Genomic DNA, 25,268 nt, shown 5'->3' with positions numbered 1-25,268 from the left:
TTGGTTATATTATGGTACAAAATCAGAATTTTGTCATCTTTGAAAAGGCACATTTTTATGCCATCTCCGGAGCATTCCTCTGAGAGCATAATGAAAGTGATTAACATAATGGAACATTTCAGCCTGTAGAAGAGTCTTCATCAAGGAGCTATCACAGGGGTAAAAATGTCCTAAGGATTGTCAGAAAAGTCTGTAAGTTCATAAATGGAAGACATGAAACAACTGTGAAAAGAAAGGACCCGCTTAGAACTCACCCTGAGGAAGACGTGAGATGTGATCTCAAAATGTTAATATCCTTCTATAAACTAATGGGATTTTTTTCACTTTGAAACATTGCCACATTTCTGTAAGTCATTTGAGTTGAGGCAGTCTCATAAAAATGCAGCTGGAGCACTCTGTGTTAATTGCACACTGCAGGTGGTCAATGAGGAGTTTCACACATGGGTAAGATGATCACCAGTCATTCATTCTTTCCTGGGAAGAAGTTTTATAAGATCACTTTTTTCTTAACACCAGATGATATCAGCTGTACTAAGAAAAACTGATTGGTGAGAGTAGTAAAATTTTAGAATATGAAGAACCTCGGACGGTGAGGCAGGCTAGGAGGGAGGGCTCAGCTGGAAAAGAAGGAGAGCAAAACTCACAGGAATGTATGCAGACCCTAAGGACACATGAGCTAGGTAGGGCATCAGGAAGTGAACCAGTTGCCATGGAGTCAATTCTGACTCATGCCGACCCCATGTGTGTCAGAGTAGAACTCTTTTCCATAGAGTTTACAATGGCGGATTTTTCTAAAGTAGATTGCCAGGACTCCTTCTGAGGTGCCCCGGGGTGGGTATGAACCTGTTTTTGACGACCACGGATTCCTTAAAGTGGAAGGTGATGCAAAAATTGAAGTGAAACGGTGTTAAAGACCTTGTTCTTCGGAAAAGAAACGGAAAATTGCTTTCTTCTATCTCCAAACTGTTCACACTACCCTGTTCCCATGACCAAAAACTCAGGCAGGTATCTTGAGAAGTACAGGTCAGCTATATGAGGGTTTAGCCTGCTCTAGAAGCTTGGCCTGAGAACTCAATCAACAATTCATAATAGTGTTTCTGTGGGAAAAGTGTTTCAAAGTTTGCCTGTAAACCAGTTATCTGAAAACATGACAGAGAATCCCTTCATAAAGTGGAGATTATCTACCTGTGTGCAATTCTTCAAGTTTTATAATGTGATCAATATGCTTTGAATCTCCAAAGTATATTCTAATATATATAGTAAAAATGAACTTAAAAAAAAAAAGTCCAACATTTGTGTCATCAAGTTGAAACTTGTGTACTGTACATTTAAACACGGCAGTATTTTCCTACTGGCAGTTATTAGTTAAATGATACTTAGGCACTGCTGAATAAATGTCTCTTTACAGACACACAGCAAATTCAATAATCTACCACTTCAATAAGCGATTCCATTGCTAGGGAATAGCTACAAGTATTCTGTATGCAAGGACTTCATATCATTCTGCAAACACAAGAGCTATTACTTTAAGGCTATAGATTAAGGCTATCTTGGTTATCTGAAATATGTGTAAGCAACAAGGACACTTTTACAAAAGGGAATATAAACTAATCACTGTTGCCATCTTAGGGCAAGAAAAAGCTATTACAAACCAATTCAAACATCATTCAAAATTATACCTTAAAAAGTTAATTGCTATTATTCTATTGCAGAACAGGTTATTGCTCAAAACTGCCCATTTCAAAATACCAAGAAATTCTCATTGTTATTTTTCTAAGCAAGAATACATCAGAATAAAGACTTCTAAAATTAAACCTTTCATCTGTGTTAAAAGTGAAATTTATTACAATACAGTGTCAGTGTTATTATCAAAAATGACAGTTAAAAAATCATAAAGTATCCATATGATTTTTCTAATATAAATACTGGAAATAACCACTTAAATCTATACATACATAAAAAAAAAAACCAATAGGACACTAAAAACATACAATCACATAGCAGGACAAAAAAATCACTTTACACATTACCTTTTTAGGTACTGCATTTATCTTTTCCTGGTCCCAGCATCATACCGGAATACGAAGGCTGAGTTAATTAATTATTCAGACTGCAAACCTCAAGGTCTGTAAGTGTTTTGCATGTATGCCAGTTATCATACACTGGTAATGTTTAAAAACCACTGATCATTCCGATCACGTGGCTCTATTTCCCATATTTCCTTTCCTCGATAGGTCTTGGACAAAAAGTTAGCTGAGCTAGAAAAACTGTGATCACAGGGTTCAACATGAAATGTATTCCCAACGATTCATTTAAAGGTGGCATAAAGTTATAAAAAATAAAACTCCTACAGGACGTGAAAGACAAGGAGTATACCAATATGTAGATAAAATGAAGCAGTTCACCCTCTGCTTGCCTACTTGGCTCCCATGTCTCCACTGGAAGAAGCCAGAGTCATTAAGAAGTAAGGGTGCATCAGAACTGCTGTGAAATCAGGAGGGGTGGATCAGAGAAGGAACTAGGGAGGAGTACCAGATTAAATAGTAAAATCACATAATATTACATATCTATCTATTCTTCCCTGTTCTTGCAGAAGCAGGGACAGGTTCCAGCTCCTCCTCCCTGCCCCGCATTCCACTGGCGCTGTCTCTGGTCACCCTGGCCCCGTCCCCTGCACTGTGAAAACAGCCACTCCTTTCAGACGGCGTATGTATTCCTTACTTAGAACCCTTTTCACAATTTTGAGGAAGAGACCATGTTATATGTTCGAACATCTGGCAAATACCAGAGTATGGTCCTCTATGATACCAAAAATTCAAACCAGTTGCCATCAATTTGACTCATGGTGACCCCATGTGTGTAAGAGTAGAACTGTGCTCCACAAGGGTTTTCAATGGCTGTGATCGTTCAAAGTAAATTGCCAGGCATTTCTTCCAAGGCATATCTGGGTGAATTTGAACTACCAATCTTTTGGAGAGTAGCCAAGTGCTTAACAGTCTGAGTCACCTAGGGACAACTCCTTTATCACAGAGCTTCTTAAACTTTACTGTGCTTACGATTCACCTGGGATCTCATCAACATGCAGTGGTCCGAGATGGGGCCTCAGATTCTGCATTTCCAATAAGCTCCTAGGAGATGCCAATGCTCTTGGTCCATGGACGGCACCTTTGAGAAGCAAGAGTCTACAGCAGACAGCAAGGGCCACTTCTGTCTTTCTGGGCCATAAACATATCTTGGAAGTGCTAAACAGAACTAAGACCTGCTCCAGTGTTACCTGCCCAGCCAAGCACATCCTCAGACAAAAAGTATAGATGTACTGCTTAAGTGAGCAGCCGCCTACCACACGCTAGGTTAATGCACTTTCAGAGACCACAGTGACTTATGAATGGGCAAATAAGTACCATATTTTCATGCAAATAACTCACGTTATACATTTTTTTACCAACCGCACAAACCCCTTAAGCACACTACGCTAAGCTTGGAAACCCTGGTGGCGTAGTGTTTAAGTGCTACAGCTGCTAACCAAGAGGTCAGCAGTTCGAATCTGCCAGGCGCTCCTTATAAACTCTTTGAGGCAGTTCTACTCTGTCCTATAGGGTCGCTATGAGTCAGAATTCACTGGATGGCACTGGGTTTTTTTTTTTTTTTTTTTTATGCTAAGCACGGAAACCCTAATGGTATAGTGGTTAATTGTTACAGCTGCTAACCAAAAAGTCAGCCATTCAAATCCACCACGCACCACTTGGAAACTCTATGGGGCAGTTCCACTCTGTCCTCCTATAGGGTTGCTATGAGTTGGAATCAACTTGACAGCAATGGGTTTATGTTGAGCATTGTATGTGTGGGCACATTACTTGTAAAAAAAATACAGTAACATAATTCACTTCAAGTAAGTAGAAGGTCTATTTGCTGGGAAAAAGCCCTGGTGGTAGACCAGTTAAGCGCTCGGCTGCTAACCAAAAGGTCGGCAGTTTGAGCCCATAAGCCGCTCCAAGGGAGAAAGATGTGGCAGTCTGCTTCCGTAAAGATTACAGCCTTGGAAACCCTACGGGGCAGTTCTACTCTATCCTATAGGGTCTCTATGAGTTGGAATTGACTCAATGGCATTGGTTTTATTTTCTGGGAATAAAACTTATCTTTTACACATTTAGTCCTCTTTAAAATGAACACGATATAAAGGTATCAAAAAACAGCATATTAAATTTCATAGTAAGATGCCATGTGTGTACACATATATATAGAATATGAATTATAAGAAATTCAATGCATTATATCAGAAAAAGTGCTACCACTGCTCCCAGCTAAAATCATCTCCTCTTCCAAATACAAGGAAAAAGCCTTGAATCGTAAGGAAAATGACTGCATTGCCTGCCAGCACAAGGCCACAAGCTCCCCATTTGATCTGAAACACAAGAAAACAAGAGTTAACTCTTCACTCTCTTCTTATTGCGCTAGTTGCAAATCTTATTTTCTGCATTAAAAACATCCAAGGAAATATTACATAAAGCTGCTAAAAGGCTTAATAATGTAATAGGCGAGATACATATAACTATTCAGTAATTAGTCTAATTACTTCCGTGATGGTTATTAATTAAGTCTAGTACCATCCTTATCATGTTCCCCATTAAACATCTTTCTTTACTTGTTTTTAGTAGATAATGACTGCCTCAATACTTGTAGCAAGATTACAAGTGGTCCAGTTAAAATACTGGGTACTGAAAGTTCTGCACGAATTGCCCCATTTTATGGCAAATAGGAATTGAAGGCTTACCGGTTTGTTTGTTTCTAGGCAAGAAAAAATTTTAAACAATAATCTGCATACAAATGAAAGCAGTCTTTTGTTTGGCAGATTGATTTTTTAGAGGCATAGTTGGAGGTGAGAGCACCCTCTAGTGAGCATTTTTTGTTTTTATTTAACGAATAGAAACACCAATGAAAGTTTCTTCACACAACATGATGCAGTTTTGAAAGAGAAAAACAAAACACTTGCAGTAAAATTTAACAAGTGCTGGTTACAGCACAAGAAAAATAAGGTCATGGAAATCTTCTAATCAAGAACATTCAACAGTTCTTTATTGATCTAGGTCAAGTTCAAACTGACATGGTATTCAAAACTGTTCCCAATCAGGCTTTACCAACTTTTCTAGCCTCAATCTCAAGTACTCCCTTTTTGCTGCATCTTACTGGACCACTCTTTTTTCTTTTTAATTGTGAGGAAAATACACACAACAAAACATACACCAATTCAAAAATTTCTACATGTATAATTCAGTGACACTGAGTACATTCTTCAAATTGTGCAATAATTCTATCCTTTCCCAAATTATTCTACCACCATTAACATAATGTACCGGATTACTCTTTATTCTACAAATTGCATTTTCTAACTTGGGCATCATTGCTTATAATAACCTTCCCTACATTAGAGGCCCAGATCAAATGCCAGTTGGAATATCCCTCCTCGTGCTCCTATGGCATTCTGATCCTATTTCAATTATCATACAATAGTATGTTTACAGTATAGAGGCAGTCCTGGTTACTAACGTCCAACTTAAGTAGTTACAAGCCAACCCCCCAAATGCCTATTATATTAAAAATTCGAGGTACACACAATGGTTTGTAATAACAAACAGGCACTATTTTGCAACACGCATTAAAACATTATTATTATACTGTGTTACTATTTGAAAAATATTTTAGAATATCTTAAAGTGTTTAATTTTTTTATGCACATAAAGGTACACTCTATACTATATACTAAGACAAACATTTGACTAACTGACAGTATACAGGAACCATACCTGTCTCTATTTACGTGTAAATTCGACTTAAAGAGAGAAACAGAACGCATTAGTAAGCCGGGGACTGCCTGTATTTAACTCATGCTAGTTCCTGTGCTCTTATTCATGGGGTCATGCAAATAGTAGATGTTTCAAAAATATTTATTGAGTGAATAAGCAAGACTTGTGCATATCTAATATTCAACACACCAAACGAGTTTCACGAAACTAAAACAGAATGTAGTCTAGAGGGGGAGAAATAAAAGCAAATATTAGGTGAGAGAGTAAGCATCACAGAACTGCATAAATTATACCTATAAAGTGCTTTTTGGAGATGAAAAGAAAATTTTTACATTGGATCTAAAAGTATGTCATCTCATTCACTGTATCTTCTAGTATCTACATAGTTGTCCCTCAATATGTGCTTATTACTGAGTTGAGAACTGAGTACATGAGTCTATTTGCAGAAGAAGAATCTGATACCATCTTCACTTTATAACTAACAATACATTACTATTGTCATCTCCGTGGACTGTCCTAAGATTTAGGAGGCAGGGATATAAGAACAATTCTAGAGAACTGCTTAAAGTAGAAAACGCAAGAAAGGGCATGGTCTGGCTAAAGGCTGTAAGAGAAACAGAGAAGGCATTCTGAAAACACGGTCACAAGACATGGCCACAACAGACAGATCTGAAAAGGCGAAACAGAGACACTAAAAAGAGGTCTGGTTTTGAATACAAAGTATAAGCAATGAAAATGAAACTGAGGACCCGAATGCAGGTCTCTGAAGTAAACTCAGGGACAATCTGGCCAAACAATAGAAAACAAAACTTACCACGGCCACACGAGCAAGAATAACAGGAAATCCAAAGGCAGAAACAACAATTCCAGTAGTGAAGAAATACGCCAGTTCCCGACAGGCACTACTTGTTGCATCAGAGTCATATGTTGCTCTCTTGGCAATAAAGTGAGGAATGGGGGAAATGACGTGAAATATCAGGACGAACAAGGGCCAGTACACGCTGTCAGGGGGACCCAGAAAAAAAACACCAAAAAAGTTACAGTAACGAAAGACACACTATTGTGTTTAAACCATGTCAAAAATTTACTTGTTCAACTGTTAGTATTAGTATATAATATGATTTTTACCATGACCATATAAGTAATAATAATTTAAAAATGACTGGTTCATTAATCTGTAGGTACTTTATATTGTGTAAAGAAACAACTGCACAACGCCTAATCAAGACACTTTATTACTCTTTGTATTGTTGTTGATTTCGACTCATGGTGACCCTCTATGACAGAGTAGAACTTACCACAGGGTTTTCTAGGCCGTAATCTTTATGCGGAAACCCCGGTGGGGTAGTGGTTAAGTTCTACAGCTGCTAACCAAAGGGTCAGCAGTTCAAATCCGCCAGGCGCTCCTTGGAAACTCTATGGGGCATTTCTACTCTGTCCTATGGGGTCACTGTGAGTCGGAATCGACCCGACAGCCCTGGGCTTTTTTTAACCTTTATGGAAGCAGATTGCCAGGTCTTTCTCCCCCAGAGCTGCTAGGTGGGTTCCAACTGCCAACATTTCAGTTAGCAGCTGAGCACTTACCATTGTGCTACCAGGGTTCCTTGTTTTTAATATTACTAAGCTGTAATTTCATTAAAGGCAGAATCTTATCTCAGTTGTATTTGCTTTTGCTATAGAACACAGTACAGTGGCTTGCGCATGCTAACTCAGTAAAGATCTCTTCAGTGACTGCACACATTCCATGACTTTCGATGGCTTCCTATCACTCTTAGGATAAAACCCAAATTTCTTGCGCTGGACTACAAAGCCCTATATGTTTCTTTCTCCCACTCACCTGGTATCATCTTTCCATTTTCGTTGTGGCCACACCAGCCTTCTTTCTCTTCCTTAAACAACACAAGCTCATTCCTGACTTGGGGCCTTTGCACTAGCTGTGCCCTCTGCCCGCGATGCTCTTCCCCTGATGTACCACTGGTTGGCTCCTTCTTATCCTGCAAATCTAAAGTGAGATGTCCCCCTTAAAAGTGGCTTTCCCTGACCAGCCATTCTGAAGTACTCCCGAGTCACTCTTAGTACATTACCCTCCTTTAACTCTGCACAGCACTTACTCCTATCCGATATTTTCTTGTTTATCAGAACAGGGACCTGATTTGTCTCGGTGAATCACCATTTACCTCCAGTCACTATAATGAGATGCTCCATTAATAAATGCTGAATGAACAAAATAATAGATGGATTTTAAGCATGTTGTTAGGTGCTGCTGAGTCGCTCTTTGACTCCTAGCAATCCCATGTGACAGAGTAGGAAATTGCCCCACAGGGTTTTCAAGGTTGTAATCTTTATGGGAGCAATTGCCAGGTCTTTCTCCTGTGGATCCGCTGGGTGGGTATGAACCACCAACCTTTCGGTTAGCAGCTGAGTGCTTAACCATTGTGCTTTAAGTATGGAAGGCATGATAAATTGATATGCTTACTAATATAAACTTTAGTATACTCCAATCTTTACTATAAATGATCAAAATAATAATGCAATGCAAAACAAAAAATGTTTTCTTCTAAAACCAATGTTCCATATTTACTAAAAAATGCCATCTGGCTCCCAATTACCTTTGCTCTATAAATACCTCAAAAATAATCTATCACCTTTTTCTCCATCGGCTAGACATTTATTACATTATGTTTATTTTTTGAGGAGAAAAGCTCAGTCACTACTCATTTATATATAAATGACAGACAGGTTTCAGCTGAGCTTCCAGACTAAGACAGACTAGGAAGAAGGACCCTGGCGATGTACTTCTGAAAAGAATTAGCCAGTGAAAACCATATGAATAGCAGAGGAACACTGTCTGATATAGTGCCAGAAGATTAGCCCCTCAGGTTGGAAGGCACTCAAAATGCAACTGGGAAAGAGCTGCCTCTTCAAAGTAGAGTCCACCTTAATGATGTGAATGGAGTCAAGCTTTCAGGATCTTCATTTGCTGATGTGGCACGACCTAAAATGAGAAGAAACAGCTGCAAACATCCATTAAAAACTGGAACCTGGAATGTACAAAGTAGCATCCAGGAAAACTGCAAATCATCAAAAATGAAATGGAACACATAAAGATCGATATCCTAGACGTTAGTGAGCTGAAGTAGACTGGTATTGGTCATTCTGAATCAGACAATCATATCGTCCACTATACTGGGAATGACAACTTGAGGAGGAATGGCGTTGCATTCATTGTCAAAAGAACATTCCAAGATCTATCCTGAGTACAACGCTGTCAGTGACAGGATAATAGCCTTACACCTACAAGGAAGACCAGTTAATACCACTATTATTCAAATTTACATACCAGCCACGAAGGCCAAAGATGAAGATTTTTACCAACTTCTGCAGTCTGAAATTGATTGACCATGCAATCAGGATGCACTGATAATTACTGGTAATTGGAAAGTGAAAGCTGGAAATGAAGAAGGATCCGTAGTTGGAAAATGTGGCCTTGGTGATAGAAACAATGCCAGAGACCGCATGACTGAATTTTTCAAGACCAAAGGCTTCTTCACTGCAAATACCTTTTTTCACCAACATAAATGGTGACTACACACATGGACCTGAGAAGATGAAATACACAGGAATCAAAACAACTACATCTATAGAAAGAGACAATGGAAAAGCTCAGTATCATCAGTCAAAACAATGCCAGGCACCAACTGCAGTTCGAACAATTCATTACTCATATGCAAGTTCAAGTTAAAACTGAAGAAAATTAGAACAAGTACACTAGACCCAAAGTATGACTTTGAGTATACCTCACCTGAATTTAGAGACATTTCAAGAACAGATCTGATGCACTGAACACTAATGACCAAAGACCAGACGAGTTGTGGAATGGCATCATACATGAAGAAAGTAAGAGATCATCAAAAGGGTAGGAGAGAAAGAAAAGACCTAAATGGATGTCAGAAAAGACTCTGAAACTTGCTCTTGAACGTCGAGTAACTAAAGCAAAAGGAAAAAATGATGGAAAGAAAAAAGCTGAACAGAAGACTTTAAAGGGCGGCCCAAGAAGACAAAACAAAGTATTATGATGACATGTGCAAACAGCTGGAGATAGAAAACCAAAAGGGAAAAACACACTCAGCATTTCTCAAGCTGAAAGAACTAAGAAAAAATTCAAGCCTCGAGTTCCAATACTCAAGGATTCTAGAGGGAAAATACTAAACAACACGGGAAGCATCAAAAGAAGATGAAAGGAATACACAGAGTCACTATACCAAAAACAACTGGTAGACTTCAACCATTTAACGAGGTAACATATGAACAGGAACCAATGGTACTGAAGGAAGAAGACATCCAAGCTGCACTGAAGGCACTGAAGAAAAACAAGCCTCTGAGAACCGACAGAATACCAACTGAAATGTTTCAACAAATGGATGCAGCACTGGAAGTGCTCACTCTTCTATGCCAAGAAATTTGGAAGACAGCTACCTGGCCAACCGACTGGAAAACATCCATGTTTATGCCTATTCCCAAGAAAAGTGATCTGACGGAATGTGGAAATTATTGAACAATATCATATCACATGCAAGCAAAATTTTGCTGATGATCAATCAAAAGCAGCTGCAACAATACATCAACAGTGACCTGCCAGAAATTCAACCCAGATTTAGAAGAGGATGTGGAACCGGGGAGGGATATCAGTGCTGATGTAAAATGGATCCTGGCTGAAAGCAAAGAATACCAGAAAGATATTTACCTGTGTGTTATTGACTACGCAAAGGCATTCAACTGTGTCGATCATAACAAATTATGAATAACATTTCGGAGAATGGGGATTCCAGAACACTTAATTGTACACATGAGAAATCTGTACATGTATCAAGAGGCATACATTCAAACAGAACAAGGGGATACCGCATGGTTTAAAGTTAGGAAAGGTATGTGTCAGGGTTGTATCCTTTCACCATACCTATTCAATCTGTATGCTGAACAAACAATCTGAGAAGCTGGACTATATGAAGAAGAATGAGGCTTCGGGATTCGAGAAAGACTCATTAACAACCTGTATTATGCAGATGACACAACCTTGCTTGCTGAAAGTGAAGAGGACTTGAAGCACTTACTGATGAAGACCAAAGACCACAGCCTTCAGTATGGATTACACCTCAACATAAAGAAAACAAAAATCCTCACAACTGGATCAATAAGCAACATCATGATAAACGGAGAAAAGATTGAGGTTGTCAAGGATTTCATTTTACTTGGATCCACAATCAACACCCATGGAAGCAGCAGTCAAGAAACCAAAAGACGTGTTGCACTGGGCAAATCAGCTGCAAAAAACCTCTTTAGAGTTTTGAAAAGCAAAGATGTCACCTTGAGGACTAAGGTGTGCCTGATCTAAGCCATGATGTTTTCAATCACTTCATATACATGAGAAAGCTGGACTATGAATAAGGAAGACCAAAGAAGAACTGACACCTTTGAATTGTGGTGTTAGCAAAACCCAGTGCCGTTGAGTCGATTCGGACTCAAAGCGACCCTATAGGACAGAGTAGAACTGCCCCGTAGAGTTTCCAAGTGCCTGGTGGATTCAAACTGCCGACCCTTGGGTTAACAGCTGTAGCACTTAACCAAGCAAAGAATACTGAATTATCATGGACTGCCAAAAGAACGAACAAGTCTGTCTTGGAAGTACAGCCAGAATGCTCCTTAGAAGCAAGGATAGGGAGACAATGTCTCACATACTTTGGACATGTTATCAGGAGGGATCAGTCTCTGGAGACATCATGCTTGGTAGAATACACAGTCAGGGAAAAAGAGGAAGACCCTCAACCAGATGGTTGACACGGTAGCTGCAACAATGGGTGCAAGCATAGCACTACTGTGAGAATGGTGCAGGACTGGGCAGTGTTTCATTCTGTTGTGCACAGGGTCGCTGTGAGTCAGAACCAACTCGAGGGCACCTAACAACAACTACATACATTCTGTGTGTGTATATATATATATACACACACACACACACACACATACACATGCCATGATAATACGTATCACCACAATACTGTGATAAACACAGATCCACAAAGACAGCCACAGACTCTCAGCAGGAGTGGGGATAATGTGGTGAAATTTGCCCATTTCAGCCACAGATGTGGGAGGGCAGGATGTCATCTAAAGAGCAAGAGGGAAAGTGCCATTCATCAAGGGGACTCAGGGTAGAATTATTGACTTTGGATTCCTAATTTTAATCTAGAAAAAAAAAAAAACCTGTTGCCGTCGAGTCAATTCCGACTCATAACCTTATAGGACAGAGTAGAACTGCCCCAGAGGGTTTCCAGGGAGCGCCTGGTAGATTCGAACTGCCGAGCTTTTGGTTAGCAGCCGTGGCTCTTAACCATTATGCCACCAGGATTTCCTTCAAACTAGAGGAATATTAAATATTCAGTAAATATGTAAGTTGAGGGTTGGAAAACTTTCTCTGTAAAAGGACAGTAATATTTTAGGCTTTATAAACTACATGGTTTCCATCTCAACTATTCAACTTTGCGGTTGTAGCCCCAAAGCAGCCATGTTATTGTTGTCGTGTGCCACTGAGTCAATACCGACTCAGAGTGACCCTGTATGACAGAGCGCTGTTGTTGTTAGGTGCCGTCCAGTCAGTTCTAACTTATAGCAACCCCATACACAACAGAATGAAACACTGTCCAGTCCTGCGCCACCCTCACAATTGTTATGTTTGCACCCACTGTTGTAGCCACTGTGTCAATCAATCTCATTGGGGGTTTTCCTCTTTTTCATTGACGCTCTACTTTACCAAACATGATGTCCTTCTCCAGGGACTGTTCCCTCCTGATAACACCTCCAAAGTATGTGAGACGAGGTCTCGCCATCTTCCCTTCTAAGGAGCATTCTGGTCATACTTCTTCCAAGACAGATTTGTTCATTCTTCTGGCAGTCCATGGTATATGTAATATTCTTCACCAACACCATAATCCAAATTCGTCAATTCTTCTTCGGTCTTCCTTATTCACTGTCTAGTTTTCACATGCATATGAGATGACTGAAAATACCATGGCTTGGGGCAGGCAAACCTTAGTCCTCAAAGTGACATCTTTGCTTTTCAACACTTTAAAGAGGTCTTTTGCCCAATGCAATACATTGTTTGATTTCTTGGCTGCTGCTTTCATGGGCATTGACTGTGGATCCAAGTAAAACGAAATCCTTCGCAACTTCAATATTTTCTCTGTTTATCATGATGTTGCTTACTAGTCCAGTTGTGAGTAGTTTTGTTTTCTTTATGTTCAAGTGCAATTCATACTGAAGGCTGTGGTCTTTGAGCTTCATCAGTAAGTGCCTCAAGGCCTCTTCAGTTTCAGCAAGCAAGGTTTTGTCATCTGCACTTCGCAGGTTGTTAATGCATCTTCCTCCAATCCTGATGCCATATTCTTCTTGATACAGTCCAGCTTCTCAGATTATTTGTTCAGTGTAAAAATTAAATGAGTATGGTGAAAGGATACAACCCTGATGTACACCTTTCCTGATTTTAAACCACACAATATCTATCCCCTTGTTCTGTTCAAACAACTGCCTCTTGGTCTATATACTGGTTCCTCATGGGCACAATTAAGTGTTTTGGAATTTCCATTGTTTGCAACATTATCCATAATGTGTTATGATCCACACAGTCAAATGCTTTCGCATAGTCAATAAAACATAAATAAACATCTTTCTGGTATTCTCTGCTTTCAGTCAAGATCTACCTGACGTCAACAGTGATATTCCTCATTCCACATTCTCTTCTGAATCAGGCTTGAATTTCTGGCAGTTCCCTGTCAATGTACTGCTGCAACTGTTTTTTAAAATTCTGACAGAGTAGGCCATATGATTGTCCAATTCGAAATGGCCAATAGTAGTCCATTTCAGCTCGTTCAGGCCTAGGATATCGCTCTTCGAGTGTTCCATTTCATTTTTGACAACTTCCAATTTTCCTAGATTCGTATTTTGTACATTCCACGTCTCGATTACTAGTGAATGTTTGCAGCTGCTTCTTCTCATTTTGATTCATGTCACAACAGCAAATGAAGGCCCCAAAAGCTTTACTCCATCCACACACATCATTAAGGCTGACTCCCCTTTGAGGAGGCAGCTCTTCCGGCACTATATGAGACAATGTTCTGCTGCTATTCATTAGTTTTTCACTGGCTAATTTTTCAGCAGTAGACCGCCAGATCCTTCTCCCTAGTCTCTGTCTTAGTCTGAAAGGTCCACTGAAACTTTTCCACCATGAGTGACCCTGCTGGTATGTGAAATACCAGTGGCTATGGCTTCCAGCATCACAGCAACACACAAGCCACCACAGTATGACAAACTGACAGATGAGTGGTGGTATGACAGAGTACCAAACCAAAAACAAACCTATTGCCGTTGAGTCCATTCTGCCTCATAGCGACCCTATAGGACAGAGGAGAACTGCCCCATAGGGTTTCCAAGGAGAGACTGGTGGATATGAACTGCTAACCTTTTGGTTAGCAGCTGAGCTCTCAACCAATGTGCCATTAGGGCTCCATGACAGTGGAACTTCCCAATAGGGTTTACTAGGCCACAGACATTATGTAAACAAAATGATCATGGCTGTTTTCCAATAAAATTTTAATTACAAAAACAGGCTGGGGGCAGGATTAGGCCTACAGGCCCTAGTTTCCCAACCACTGATATAGATGATAATCCTGGGTCACCATAATTGAGATATAAAATGAATTTCTTTTTAGTAGCAGTAAAGGGTCATTCTCTTACCTAACAGAGATACAGTATATCACTGAGAATCTACACACCTGAGTTTAGAGTCAGTTGGAATGGAAAAAATCTCTAGTCAAGGGAGTAAGAAGACATGAGTTCCATTTCCATCTCTGACATTTACTGTCTATAATTTAGGTAAGTATTTAAATACTCTGGATTTTGGTTTCCTAGACAGAAATGAGGATGATAACTTACATCCCTAAAGCTAGAATAAGGTATTATCTATGAGAGTCCTGGACAAATATAATTTATTGCTAATATTTGGGTCCTCTGGTGTCTAAACAATTTCTGCGGTAGTTGGCCAGGATTGGGACAACATATTTGAATTTATCAATGTCATGATAACTAGCTGCAGTTGCAGCTAATGGCCTCACCTTCTGTCTAGTTGCTCTAGCAAGTCACCTGGAAGACTTGTGGAACCTCTCCCTGCTTCTAGACCCTTGACAATTATTAACAAAACCTGCTGAGTTTACCTCCTCTCTTTGTTTCTCTCTCCTCTTTCTTTCCATTCCTACTGCCATGGCACGAAATTTTGCTTGGTTTATGATAATACTCACCATTCTCCCTGAGTGCAGCCTAAGCACTTTCCTATCTAGTTTTGGCCAGAATGACCATCTTAACATAACCCCTCGCCACTCCCCCCTCCCTACCCCTCACAGGCTTCCTGTCAACCCCATTCTCAAGATTCTTCCCCAGCCCCTATTGCCTGAAGAAAAAAGTCTAGTGTCCTTCACAGGGCATATAGAGCCCAAAAGGATTGACTCTACATCCTTGATCCTTGGCTGACCCCTTCTCCTGCCACTCCTGCTCTATCACAAGGAACCATATGTGCTTTCCTGAACAGTCTATTTACTCTCATGTCTCTAAACCTTAGTATATAGCTTTCCAGCTGCCTAAAATCCTCTTAAGGAACCCCGGTGGCACTTGACTGCTAACCGAAGGGTTGGCAATTCAAATCCACCAGCCACTCTGCTTTATTAAAATTTAATAAAAATTGTTTATTAAATGAATAAATCCATTTTAAAAAGAGCTTTCCTCTGCACAAAGCCAACTGACCCATCATGGGACTGAGTTCAAAATTTGGGCTTTACAAACTTATTTGCTTAGAACTTCATGCTAAATTGACCAAACTCTCTAACAGTCATACAAATATTAACAAAGCACAAAAAGAAAATAGTTCTTTTTGAAATGGTAACTTACCCATAATCCTCTAAAGCACATCCCAGCATAAGAAAAGTCAACCCAATTGCCCCACTGAAGGATAATGCCACAAGAGCTGTGAAAAATAAAATGAAGAGTTAAACGCTGATCCCAGTTTCACGTTATGTGAATCATATCTCAATAAAAAAGTTTTAAGTAAAAAAAGAGTTAAAGGTTTCAAATTTAAGCAAACCCCCATTGCTGTCAATTCCGACTCATAGGGACCCTACAGGACAGAGCAGAATGCCTCACAGGGTTTCCAAAACGCAGTTGGTGGATTCAAACTACCGACCTTTTGGTTAGTAAGCATAACTCTTAACCACTATAATTTATTTCATTAGCTGATGCGACATTTGACCAGCAAACGACTGCCTATGCCCACCACTTTAAAATCATATGGTAGAGAAAGATCTCGAGCATCTAAACACCAAACCTCTATCTAAGGTATGAATTTCCTCTGTATTTGTCATAAAACAGGCCAACCAGCTTAGTCTGAACAACCTCAGGGAAGAGAAACTCACCACTGCCTAAGGCAGGCCATTTCACTCTGACAGTTTCTAAATGTTGAAAGCCCAAATTTATTACATTCCACCCTCTGGCTCCCCAAAAATCACATCCTTGCAATATGTAAAACATATTCATCTCATCATATCATAGCAAAAGTCTTAACTCCAAATACAAAAATTCCTCTTTATTTCTGAAATCTAGAATATAAGTTATCTGCTTCCAAAGGTACAATGGCAGAACAAGCACAAGCTAGACATTTCCATTACAAATGGGAAAAACTGGAGGGAAAGAAGGGATAACAGGCACAAAGCAAGTCAGCAGAACACATTACATTAGCCCGCAAAGCTATGAAAATAATCCTCTGTTCTCTGAGACTATTTACACAATGGCCCTGCCCTCCAGACTCTAGGTCTTGGCCACAGTCTTCAGATTCTGAGTGGAGGCCCCTCGGGCCCTGGGCTTCAGCTCCGCCTTCCAGGCCCACTGGGAGAGCAACTCTGCTCCCTCAGCTTTAGGCGCACCATTCTCCTAGTCCATCTGAGTGGCAACTTCAACCTTAGAAACATCAGAGGCCATGGCTCTACCCTTTGAGATCCCTGAGGTCATGGCCATACCTTTGAGACTGAAGCAGCTTGGCTTCTTGTGTTGTCTCTTCAGCTTCTGCTTCCTGGTTTCTTGGCTCCTGGAGCCTCACGCCCGCATCTGCCCGGCTGGGGCAAGTGTTCCAAAACTCTGTAGCTCCACCAATAAGTGCCCGGAAGCACCCCACTCCCGGGAAGCCTCCTGCGCACAGGTACTCAGCTTTCTCGCTCCTTGGGTCAGCAAGCCTAGCTCCACCCATAAGTGCCAGGAGGCACCCTACTCTGCCAGGAAGCCTCCTGGGCACAGGCACTCAGCTCTCTCACTCCATGGGTCAGCTCTAGGGTTGTCTGGCACTGGTCTCCTGGTTCTGCTGCTGTTGGTTCTCTCACTGCCTCCTCTCTGCTGCTGCAGGTTCTCTGTTGCTGCTGGCCCTCTGTCGCTGCTGCTCCTCTATTCATTCAGTTTTAAAACCACTTCCACGTATTAGGTATCTGTTAGAGCAGCACCCCACTCTCTCGGTACCAAAATCTGTCTTGGTCATCTAGTGTTGCTGAAACAGAAATACCACAAGTGGATGGCTTTAACAAAGAGAAATTTATTCTCTTACAGTCTAATAGGCAAGCCCAAACTCAGGGGGGCAGCTCCAGGGGAAGGCTTTCTCTGTCGGCTCTGGAGGAAGTTCCTTGACCTCAATCTTTCCCTGGTTGAGGAGCTTCTTAGGCGCAGGGACCCCGGGTCCAAAGGACACGCTCTACTGCCTTCTTGGTGGTATGAGGTCCCCAACTCTCTGCTTGCTTTCCTTCCATCTCTTGAGAGATAAAAGGTGGTACAGGCCACACCCGGGGAAACTCCCTTTACCTTGGATCTGGGAGATGACCTAAGTAAGGAAGGGTGGTGTTACAATCCCACCCTAATCCTCTCGACATAAAATTACAATCACAAAATGGAAGACAACCACACAATACTGGAAATCATGGCCTAACCAAGTTGACACACACATTTTGGGGTGGGGGTGGAGGGGCACAACTCAATCCATGACACTCCTCCTTCCTTAAATCCAAAAGTGCCTCCCTGTAATACATACCCTTTGGTCACTTTGCCCCCCAAAACCACAATACTTCAAGTTTTTGAAGATCATTTTCATGGCTTCATAGAAAATTATTCCCAACTAGTATCCACTAAATAAAGATATCTATTCCCTGCATCTCCTGGACACTAAGCTCTGAGGGGTAGACTCTATGTGTCCTTGTCACACTGCTGAGAGACAGATTTTCACAGTTGTTAAAAAGCTTGAGCTCTGAGTCACAAGTACGAGTTAAGTCTTTACTCTGCCCCACTTGGTTTTATGCCCTTGAGTATAAAGTGAATCTATTTAAACCTGATTTCTCATCTGTAAAATGGGAATAATGGTGCCACCTTCTTAGGGAGTATATGGGAATTAAGTGAGATAATCTATGTAAAGTGCCTGGCAAAAAGGAGGTGCTCAATAAATACACTGACTGATGTAGGTATCTGCTCATTTTAGCAATGTTCTTTGATACAAGTACAAATCAAAAGCATAGAACACTGTATTTGCCAATTGTTCTTCTGAAAAAAAAAAATCCATACCGCTCAAAATTAGTCATTAACATTTTTTATTGTTTCCTTTTACTTAAGAGGAGATTTAGGGAGACTAAGAGGGGATCTAAGAGGTTGTTTTCTGGGAAGATGGCAAAGTGCTTTTTTAAAACACATCTAGAAGTATATACACCAAAATGTTAACATGGTTCCCACTGGGGGAAGACACTGGGAGCAAAGAAAGGACTGTCACTTTTACATCTTTTCCAGTTAGTACATGTCACTTGTTAACAGAAAAACGTACCAATGTGGAAGGAAAGTAACTTCCCACATGTTTTTTCATTACAGAAGATGATCTCCCTAGTAAGCTCTATTCTCCACTCCTCTATGCCTCCTCCATAAGACGTTTCAAAGCTAAGAATCTACACCTTTCTGTTATAAGACACTCGTCCCTCAAAATTCACAATTTTATCTCCGGTCAGTTCTTCTTGATCTTTTAAGGACCCCTCCCCCGCCTCCCAAAATCTCATCCTCTGCCATCTTTTAAAGTTGGAGTTGACCAGGAATCCAACTCCATCTCTTTTTTCATTTCACACACTCTTGCTGGGAAATTGCATTCAACTAAAAGCTACCGTTACCGCAAGGGCCTGCCACATCTGATGCTCCAGCCCAGAGTTAGTCCTACGAACTAGGTCTGCACGTCCAACTTCAATCTGGACTTCTCTGCCCCGATAGCCAAAACAAAACCAAATCCATTGCCATAGAGTCAATTCCAACTCATAGCCAACAAGAACCTCAAATTCAACATGTGTAAAACTGCCACCCCTCCCAAATCTCATTTATTCTTCCCTTTGAAGGTCCTATTTTGGAAGACAGACACTATCATTGCATTCCATCTTCCAGTGAGTCACCAAGTCCAGGTGACTCAAGCTCCTAAACATCACTCAAATCGACCCTCTTCTCTAGAACCCTCTTGCCATTGCCCTAGAGCAGGCCTTCAGCACCTCATGCCTGGACTATTACAAGAATCTACCTGCTTACAAGTGTGACTCTTCCAGTCCATTCTTTCCATATCAGACAGTGATCTTTCAAATCTATCAATCCGGCATTATACCTTTGTAGCTGCTCTCACTTCTACCAGTTGCCCTGACACTTGAGGCTCACCATGGTCTGACCCAACTGCCTTTCCAGCTTCAACCCTCACCATTTTTCCCCTGTGTACAGCCTTACTAAGTAGTTTAAACTGAAGAGATGGGCTCTTTCATGCCTCCTTCCCCGACCCCCTCCCATGTCACATGTTGTTCTCTCTACCTGGAGTATATCTGCTTTCCTGAATAAGGTGAAACACTTATTGGCCCTTTTTGATTCAGTTCAAGCATGCCGCTTCTGTGAACAAAGTCCTCCTCTTCCCTGGAGCAAGGTTAAGTAATTCCATTTGTGCTCCCACTGTACCTGAATATACTTTAGACACTTACACAATAATATAATTGTTTCCAGCTGCAGCCCACAATAACTTCCCATTTACATTTTTCTTATGTCTCAGGCATGCAGCAGTCCCTCAATAAAAGCTAAATGGAGTTAACTGCAAAATGCCTCCTCCCCTTATTCCTTTTCTATTTCATATCCTATCTTACTTTTTATTATGTCACAATTTCTAACATGTTCACATTTAAACATTGTTATTTAGAAGTTTCTGGTTATGACTAAACACTGTAGTACTTAAATACTACTTGTTATCTGTTTTTCCTTGGCTCCAAATGGACACAGTACACACTGGACACAGTTCAAATAAACCATGTTTAATAAATTGATAAAAAAAAATAGTTAATTTAAAACTCAGCCAGAAATAATAACAAAACGTATCTGCTGCTAACAGCTCACTCTCTCAGATACAATTTCATAGTGAACATACACATATACAGTAAACATACTCGTAGTGAATACTGGTTAAGAGAGATCTTTTGGTACAAATTTCGGGGAGGATAAGAACTCCAACATGGAAACAAGTTATACTATTCTATTCACGAGATTAGAAACTTAAAGGCTTCCTACTAAAATACTTCTGATAACCTCTCTCTATGCAGCCTTCCCTCCTTCCTCTCAAGTCAAGAAGATAAGGGAAGCGGTGCATTTGTTGTGTCCTATTTTTTTTACAGAAAAGAGCAGAACTTCCCCAGAGAGTTTTCGAGGAGCGACTGGTGGATTCGAACTGCGGACTTTTGGGTTAGCAGCCTGAGCTCTTCACCACTTCGCCACAGGGTGTTCTTGGTACCCCCTTTTAATCAAATGTCCCACTCAAAAACACGTATTGCACAAACACTACTTTCTTTGTCCATAAATGGAGAAAGCATTGAAGAAAATAGTGCTAAGATCCTCCTATATAGTCTCCACAATTACGAAAACCACAGCATTTCTGGGCGTTTTCTATTGACACCCGCCCGCAGTCAACTCTGCCCAATTGGAAAAATCACTAGGAACATAAGAATTAAGCTCCCCAGTGAAAAGAACACTGGAGAAAGAACAAAAGGCTTCTCTGAAAGAAATGGGAAATTTTGCTGCGAGGCAGGAAAACGGAGGAGAGGCTTAGGCGGACAAATCGGGAAGTGGAAACCTTGTTCAGAAACCCGGCAGCCGGCAGGGGGAGGGGTGCTCCGAGGTCCTGAGCCGCAGCCGGGAAGGTGAGGCTCCCAGCGTAGCCCGGATCTCCCGGGGGACAAGGCTCCGCGTGAGGCCTCCGCCTGCACGGCGCGGAAAGACGCTGGGTGCAAGCGTGAAGGCCAGTGGTCCTACAAAAAAAGAGCTGAGGTTCCACCCCAGACTCTCCTCCACTCGCACCCCAAGGAGTAAGTGAAGCCGGTGGCACCACCCCGCCCAGAAAGGCAGGAAGAGGGGCGAGCCTGGGGGGCGGCCGTTCCCCGCTGGGGCGCCGGAGGCGCAGCTCCAGGCTCAGCCTGGAGCATAGGGGCGACCCCACAGCAGAACTACCGGACCGGGGCCGCCGATGTACCTTTAATGCCCGCCATGTCTCCTGAGCTGGGGCCGCGACTGCTTCCGGCTTCCTACCACGGCCCCGGCCGCAGCCACACAGAACCCCACCCCCGCCGGTCCAGAATTCCTCCTCCACAGGCCCAGAGCCCGCCTCCATCACGTAGAGCCCCGTCCCCTCCGGCCCGATCCCGCCTCCGCCACGCAGAATCCTGCCCCTGCCACCGATGGCCCCGCCCCTACACACATAACCCTGCCCCCGCCACGCACAGTCCCGTCCCCCACACAAAAATCCTTACTCCGCCACGCATAGCCCTCTTCCTTACACGCAGAATCCTACCCCTGCCACGCACAGCCACGTCCCCACCCCACACAAATCCTGTCCCAGTGACGCATAGCCTCTCCCCCTGCACGCAGCTCCTACACCTGCCCTCATAGCCCCGCCCCCTTGCGCGCACACTCCTGCCCCGCCCACATAGCCCCGCCCGCTTACCCCCGCCCCACGCATGGCCCCGCCCCTGCCACCCCGAGCTCCGCCTCCTCTCATCCCGAGCCCGCCCCTGCTCCCGGAGTCTGCCCCACCCCGGATGAATCCGATCCTAGGTCTGCTCCGTAAACTGGAGCTCGCCTTATGTCACCCTTTGTCTTGAGTCCTCCTGGTAGTCTGCGAACTCGCCCCACGGCTCACTCTGCAAGTCGGTGGGCTGGAAACTCTGCTCCTCCCGACCGCTGTGTCCTCAGGCCCAGACGGACCCCGCTTGGCCGAGGCCTGGGCGGAGCACCGCGAGGCCTGACTACCTGGAAACCCTGCTTAGGAGTGGAGACCAACAAATACGGCCAGGGGAGAGGGAGGAGGCGAGTAAAGGGAGAAAGTTAGAGTCAGTAAGGGAGGAAGGGACATCCATATACTAACCAGCATTACCCTGGTTTGTGTGCCTGTCTGCGATTACGTAGCCGTGGCTTTGGGAGAAGTGGGCATGCGGGAACCAGAGAACTAGGCCTCGGGGAGACAGTCCCTTCTTCATCCCCTGCTGTATTTGTAGAGACTAAGGCCTACGCTTTCCGCCACCTTTAAACAAATAGCTTTTCTTTTTACCGCAAAGTCTGTAGTTAACTGATGCCGGTTTAGGCTGAATGGGGCCATTTTGTACTTACTTTCATTACAGGGACGGAGAATTCTCTCTTGGACACAATCTGGAAGTTGTTGCTGTTGTTAGGTGCTGTCTAATCAGTTCCAACTCATAGTGACCCTGTGTACAATAGAGCAAAACACTGCCCAGTCCTGGCCATCCTCACGATCATTGCTAGTTTTGAGCCCATTGTTGCAGCCACTGTCTTCCAACTCCTTGAGGGTCTTCCTCTGCCGCTGACCCTCTACCAAGCATGATATCCTTCTCCAGGTCCTAGGCCCTTCTGATACCGTGTCCAAACGTGAGACTCTCATCATCCTCGCTTCTAAGGAGCATTCTGGCTGTACTTCTTTCAAGACAGATTTGTTTGTTCTTCTGGTAGTCCATGGGTATATTCAATATTGTTTGTCAACACTATAATTCAAAGGCATCAATTCTTCAGTCTTTCTTCATTGTCCAGAAAACCAAAGTCGTTGCTGTCAAGTCAATTCCGACTTAGAGCAACCTTATAGGACAGAGTAGAACTGCCCCATAGAGTTTCCAAGGAGCTCCTGGCGGATTCGAACTGCCGGCCTTTTGATTAGCAGCTGTAGCTCTTAACTACTATGCCACTAGGATTTCCCATTCATTGTTCATGAGGCAACCGAAAATACCATGGTTTGGGTAATGCACCCTTTAGTCCTCAAAGTGACATTTTTGCTTTTCAAAACTTTGAAGAGGTCTTTTACAGCAGATTTGCCCAAAGCAATATACATGGTTTGATTTCTTGGCTACTGCTTCCATGGGCATTGATTGTGGATCCAAGTAAAATAAAATCCTTGACAACAATATTTTCTCCGTTTATCATGACATTGCTTATTTTTACCATGTGGAAAGAGACTCAGAAAGGGTAGGACTAGCCTGATCCACACAACTCTTTGGAGGAGGTTGGGTTACAGGCCACCTTCCCCCTCATCCTAGCCCTGAAGGTGCTGCGAGGGCCCTCTTCTAATGCTTTTTCTCCGTTTTCAACAAGACTGAAAGAGAAAGGAGTCTGTGGGAACCCAGGTTCTCCTGACTACCTGAGAAGGAGAATTCTCATCACTGCCCCCTTTCAGGATCCCCACTCAGTTTACTTCTTCAAAGCCACACACTGAGCATTTTATTGTCTCAAAAAATGCTTACTTACCTCTGAATTTATTTTTCTAGCTCCTCTCATTTCTCATCAGAGATAAATGGTATGGTACACTTACTAAAAACATTTTGTTGCTAATACCTGGCTCACTGCAGACCCCCAAAGATCCAGGACTTCACTGTACTCTTTTAGTTTGTAGTCTACAATCTATTCATGATCATTGAGAGCTTCCCTGTTTTTAGTATCATATCCTTCCTAATACCCGTTAAAGCACGCAGGGGAACACTGCACATCAGCCAAACCCTGAAAGCCTGTACTTTTCAGCTCCCTTAACTCTAGTGCTCAGCTAGTCTCACGAGGAAGTAACACTTTTCCTCAATCGTGAGGATTTTTTATGGGGTTAAATCTCCTAATATCTCCTCCCATTATCAACCTAGTGTGTCTCTGCAAAGTCATCTGGAGCTTTCCAGGTCAGCCTGAAGCCAGTCTTGCAGAGGGGAATCTGGCAAAAACTGACATCACTCAGAGGCACAGTTTTGGTTTGAGTGCCTTAGGCTTCTTACCAGATGACTGTGAGAAGCAAAAAGATGAGGTACTTGCCCCGGGGTAGTGTCTGGAATCAGAAAAAGAGAGAGACAGTATTTGTCTCCAACAAGTGTCCTGCCCGAACCAGATGTCCTTTGTAGTTTCCCAAACACAGAAAAGAAAAAGTTAGCCATTTTATCTTCCCAGAGGCTTTAAACATCAACCTGTTTTCCTCTTGCCAGATGTTACCCTGGAAAATTATTTTTCCACTTCCTCATTCCGCATGTCACCAAAACCAGAAAGTTAAACCTTATGCACTGAACCCTATCCTGGACTTGCCATCAGTGTGTTACTTGGACATACAAGATTCATGACCTCCATCACACTGCCTGGGACTAGAGCAGACTTCTTAGGATAAACTTTATATTCTCTCCTTGCACTGAATTCTCTTGCACTATGAAAAAAAAAAAAAAAAATGAGCTAGGTTTTACAGGCAGTCCTCGGGTTACAAAAGAAACCAGTTCCTGCATATTTAAGATGAATTTATAGATAAGTAGGTAAGTTGGAACAGGTGCATATGGTTCATATTCATATGCTGCATATGGCACAGTGGTTGAGAGCTATGGTGCTAGCCAAAATGTTGGTAGTTCGAACTCACCAGGGGCAACGGGTTTGGTGTTTTTTTTTTTTTGGTTAGTGCAAGGAGGAGCCCCGGTGGCACAGTGGTTAAAGTGCTTGGCTACGGCTCTGAGTCGGAATCAACTGGATGGCAATGGGTTTTAATTTGGATAGTGCAAGGAAATGCCTGAAGCCTTTTCAATGATTTAAAAGCTGTACCTGCAGCAAGTGAAGGTGATTGTGATCAAGAATTTGTTGCCAGTAGCGGTCTTGGTAGCATAGTGGTTAAGAGCTACAGCTGCTACCCAAAAGGTCGGCAGTTTGAATCCACCAGGTATGCCTTGGAAACTCTATGGGGCAGTTCTACTAGATTCTATAGGGTCACTATCAGTGGGAATGGACTCCATGGCAATGGGTTTGGGTTTTTGTTTTTGTTTTTTGGCTCAATTGTTTCAAAAGAGG

The 25,268-nt window shown here is 42.3% G+C and overlaps 1 protein-coding gene across 4 annotated transcripts; it reads right to left on the bottom strand.

Annotated features, from left to right (window-relative positions):
- Nucleotides 1-2,031: 2,031 nt before the first annotated feature.
- On the bottom strand, nucleotides 2,032-21,777 carry LEPROT (leptin receptor overlapping transcript). 4 transcript variants are annotated; one of them, XR_010321414.1, is made up of 6 exons: nucleotides 21,442-21,777; nucleotides 16,910-17,427; nucleotides 15,789-15,864; nucleotides 8,739-8,796; nucleotides 7,639-7,803; nucleotides 6,692-6,802 (listed from the first exon to the last, which is right to left on the bottom strand). XR_010321414.1 is itself a non-coding variant. In XM_064282101.1 (5 exons), the coding sequence occupies exons 3-5, from the start codon at nucleotides 15,815-15,817 to the stop codon at nucleotides 4,286-4,288; spliced, it is 333 nt and encodes a 110-aa protein (XP_064138171.1). In that variant the 5' UTR covers nucleotides 15,818-15,864; nucleotides 16,910-17,427; nucleotides 21,442-21,498; the 3' UTR covers nucleotides 2,032-4,285. The 4 variants fall into 4 exon arrangements, 3 of the variants coding, with proteins under 3 accessions (XP_064138171.1, XP_064138169.1, XP_064138170.1); XM_064282101.1 differs by lacking the exons at nucleotides 7,639-7,803; nucleotides 8,739-8,796 and adding an exon at nucleotides 2,032-4,402 and having other exon boundaries at nucleotides 6,616-6,802; nucleotides 21,442-21,498; XM_064282099.1 differs by lacking the exons at nucleotides 7,639-7,803; nucleotides 8,739-8,796; nucleotides 16,910-17,427 and adding an exon at nucleotides 2,032-4,402 and having other exon boundaries at nucleotides 6,616-6,802; nucleotides 21,442-21,568.
- Nucleotides 21,778-25,268: the final 3,491 nt, after the last annotated feature.

This window comes from Loxodonta africana, chromosome 3, assembly GCF_030014295.1.
Source record: "Loxodonta africana isolate mLoxAfr1 chromosome 3, mLoxAfr1.hap2, whole genome shotgun sequence".
Taxonomy (NCBI): domain Eukaryota; kingdom Metazoa; phylum Chordata; class Mammalia; order Proboscidea; family Elephantidae; genus Loxodonta; species Loxodonta africana.
The sequence above is the reverse complement of the archived record's forward strand: the minus strand, read 5'-3'. Positions and strand labels throughout refer to the sequence as shown.

Bases quoted from the DNA above. Each gene is read 5' to 3' on its own strand.
- LEPROT (XM_064282099.1), bottom strand. The intron at 6,803-15,788 runs GTAAGTTACCAT...TCCCCCTGACAG, and splicing joins TGTGCTTTAGAGGATTATGG to CGTGTACTGGCCCTTGTTCG. The intron at 4,403-6,615 runs GTAAGTTTTGTT...CTTGTGTTTCAG, and splicing joins TTCTTGCTCGTGTGGCCGTG to ATCAAATGGGGAGCTTGTGG.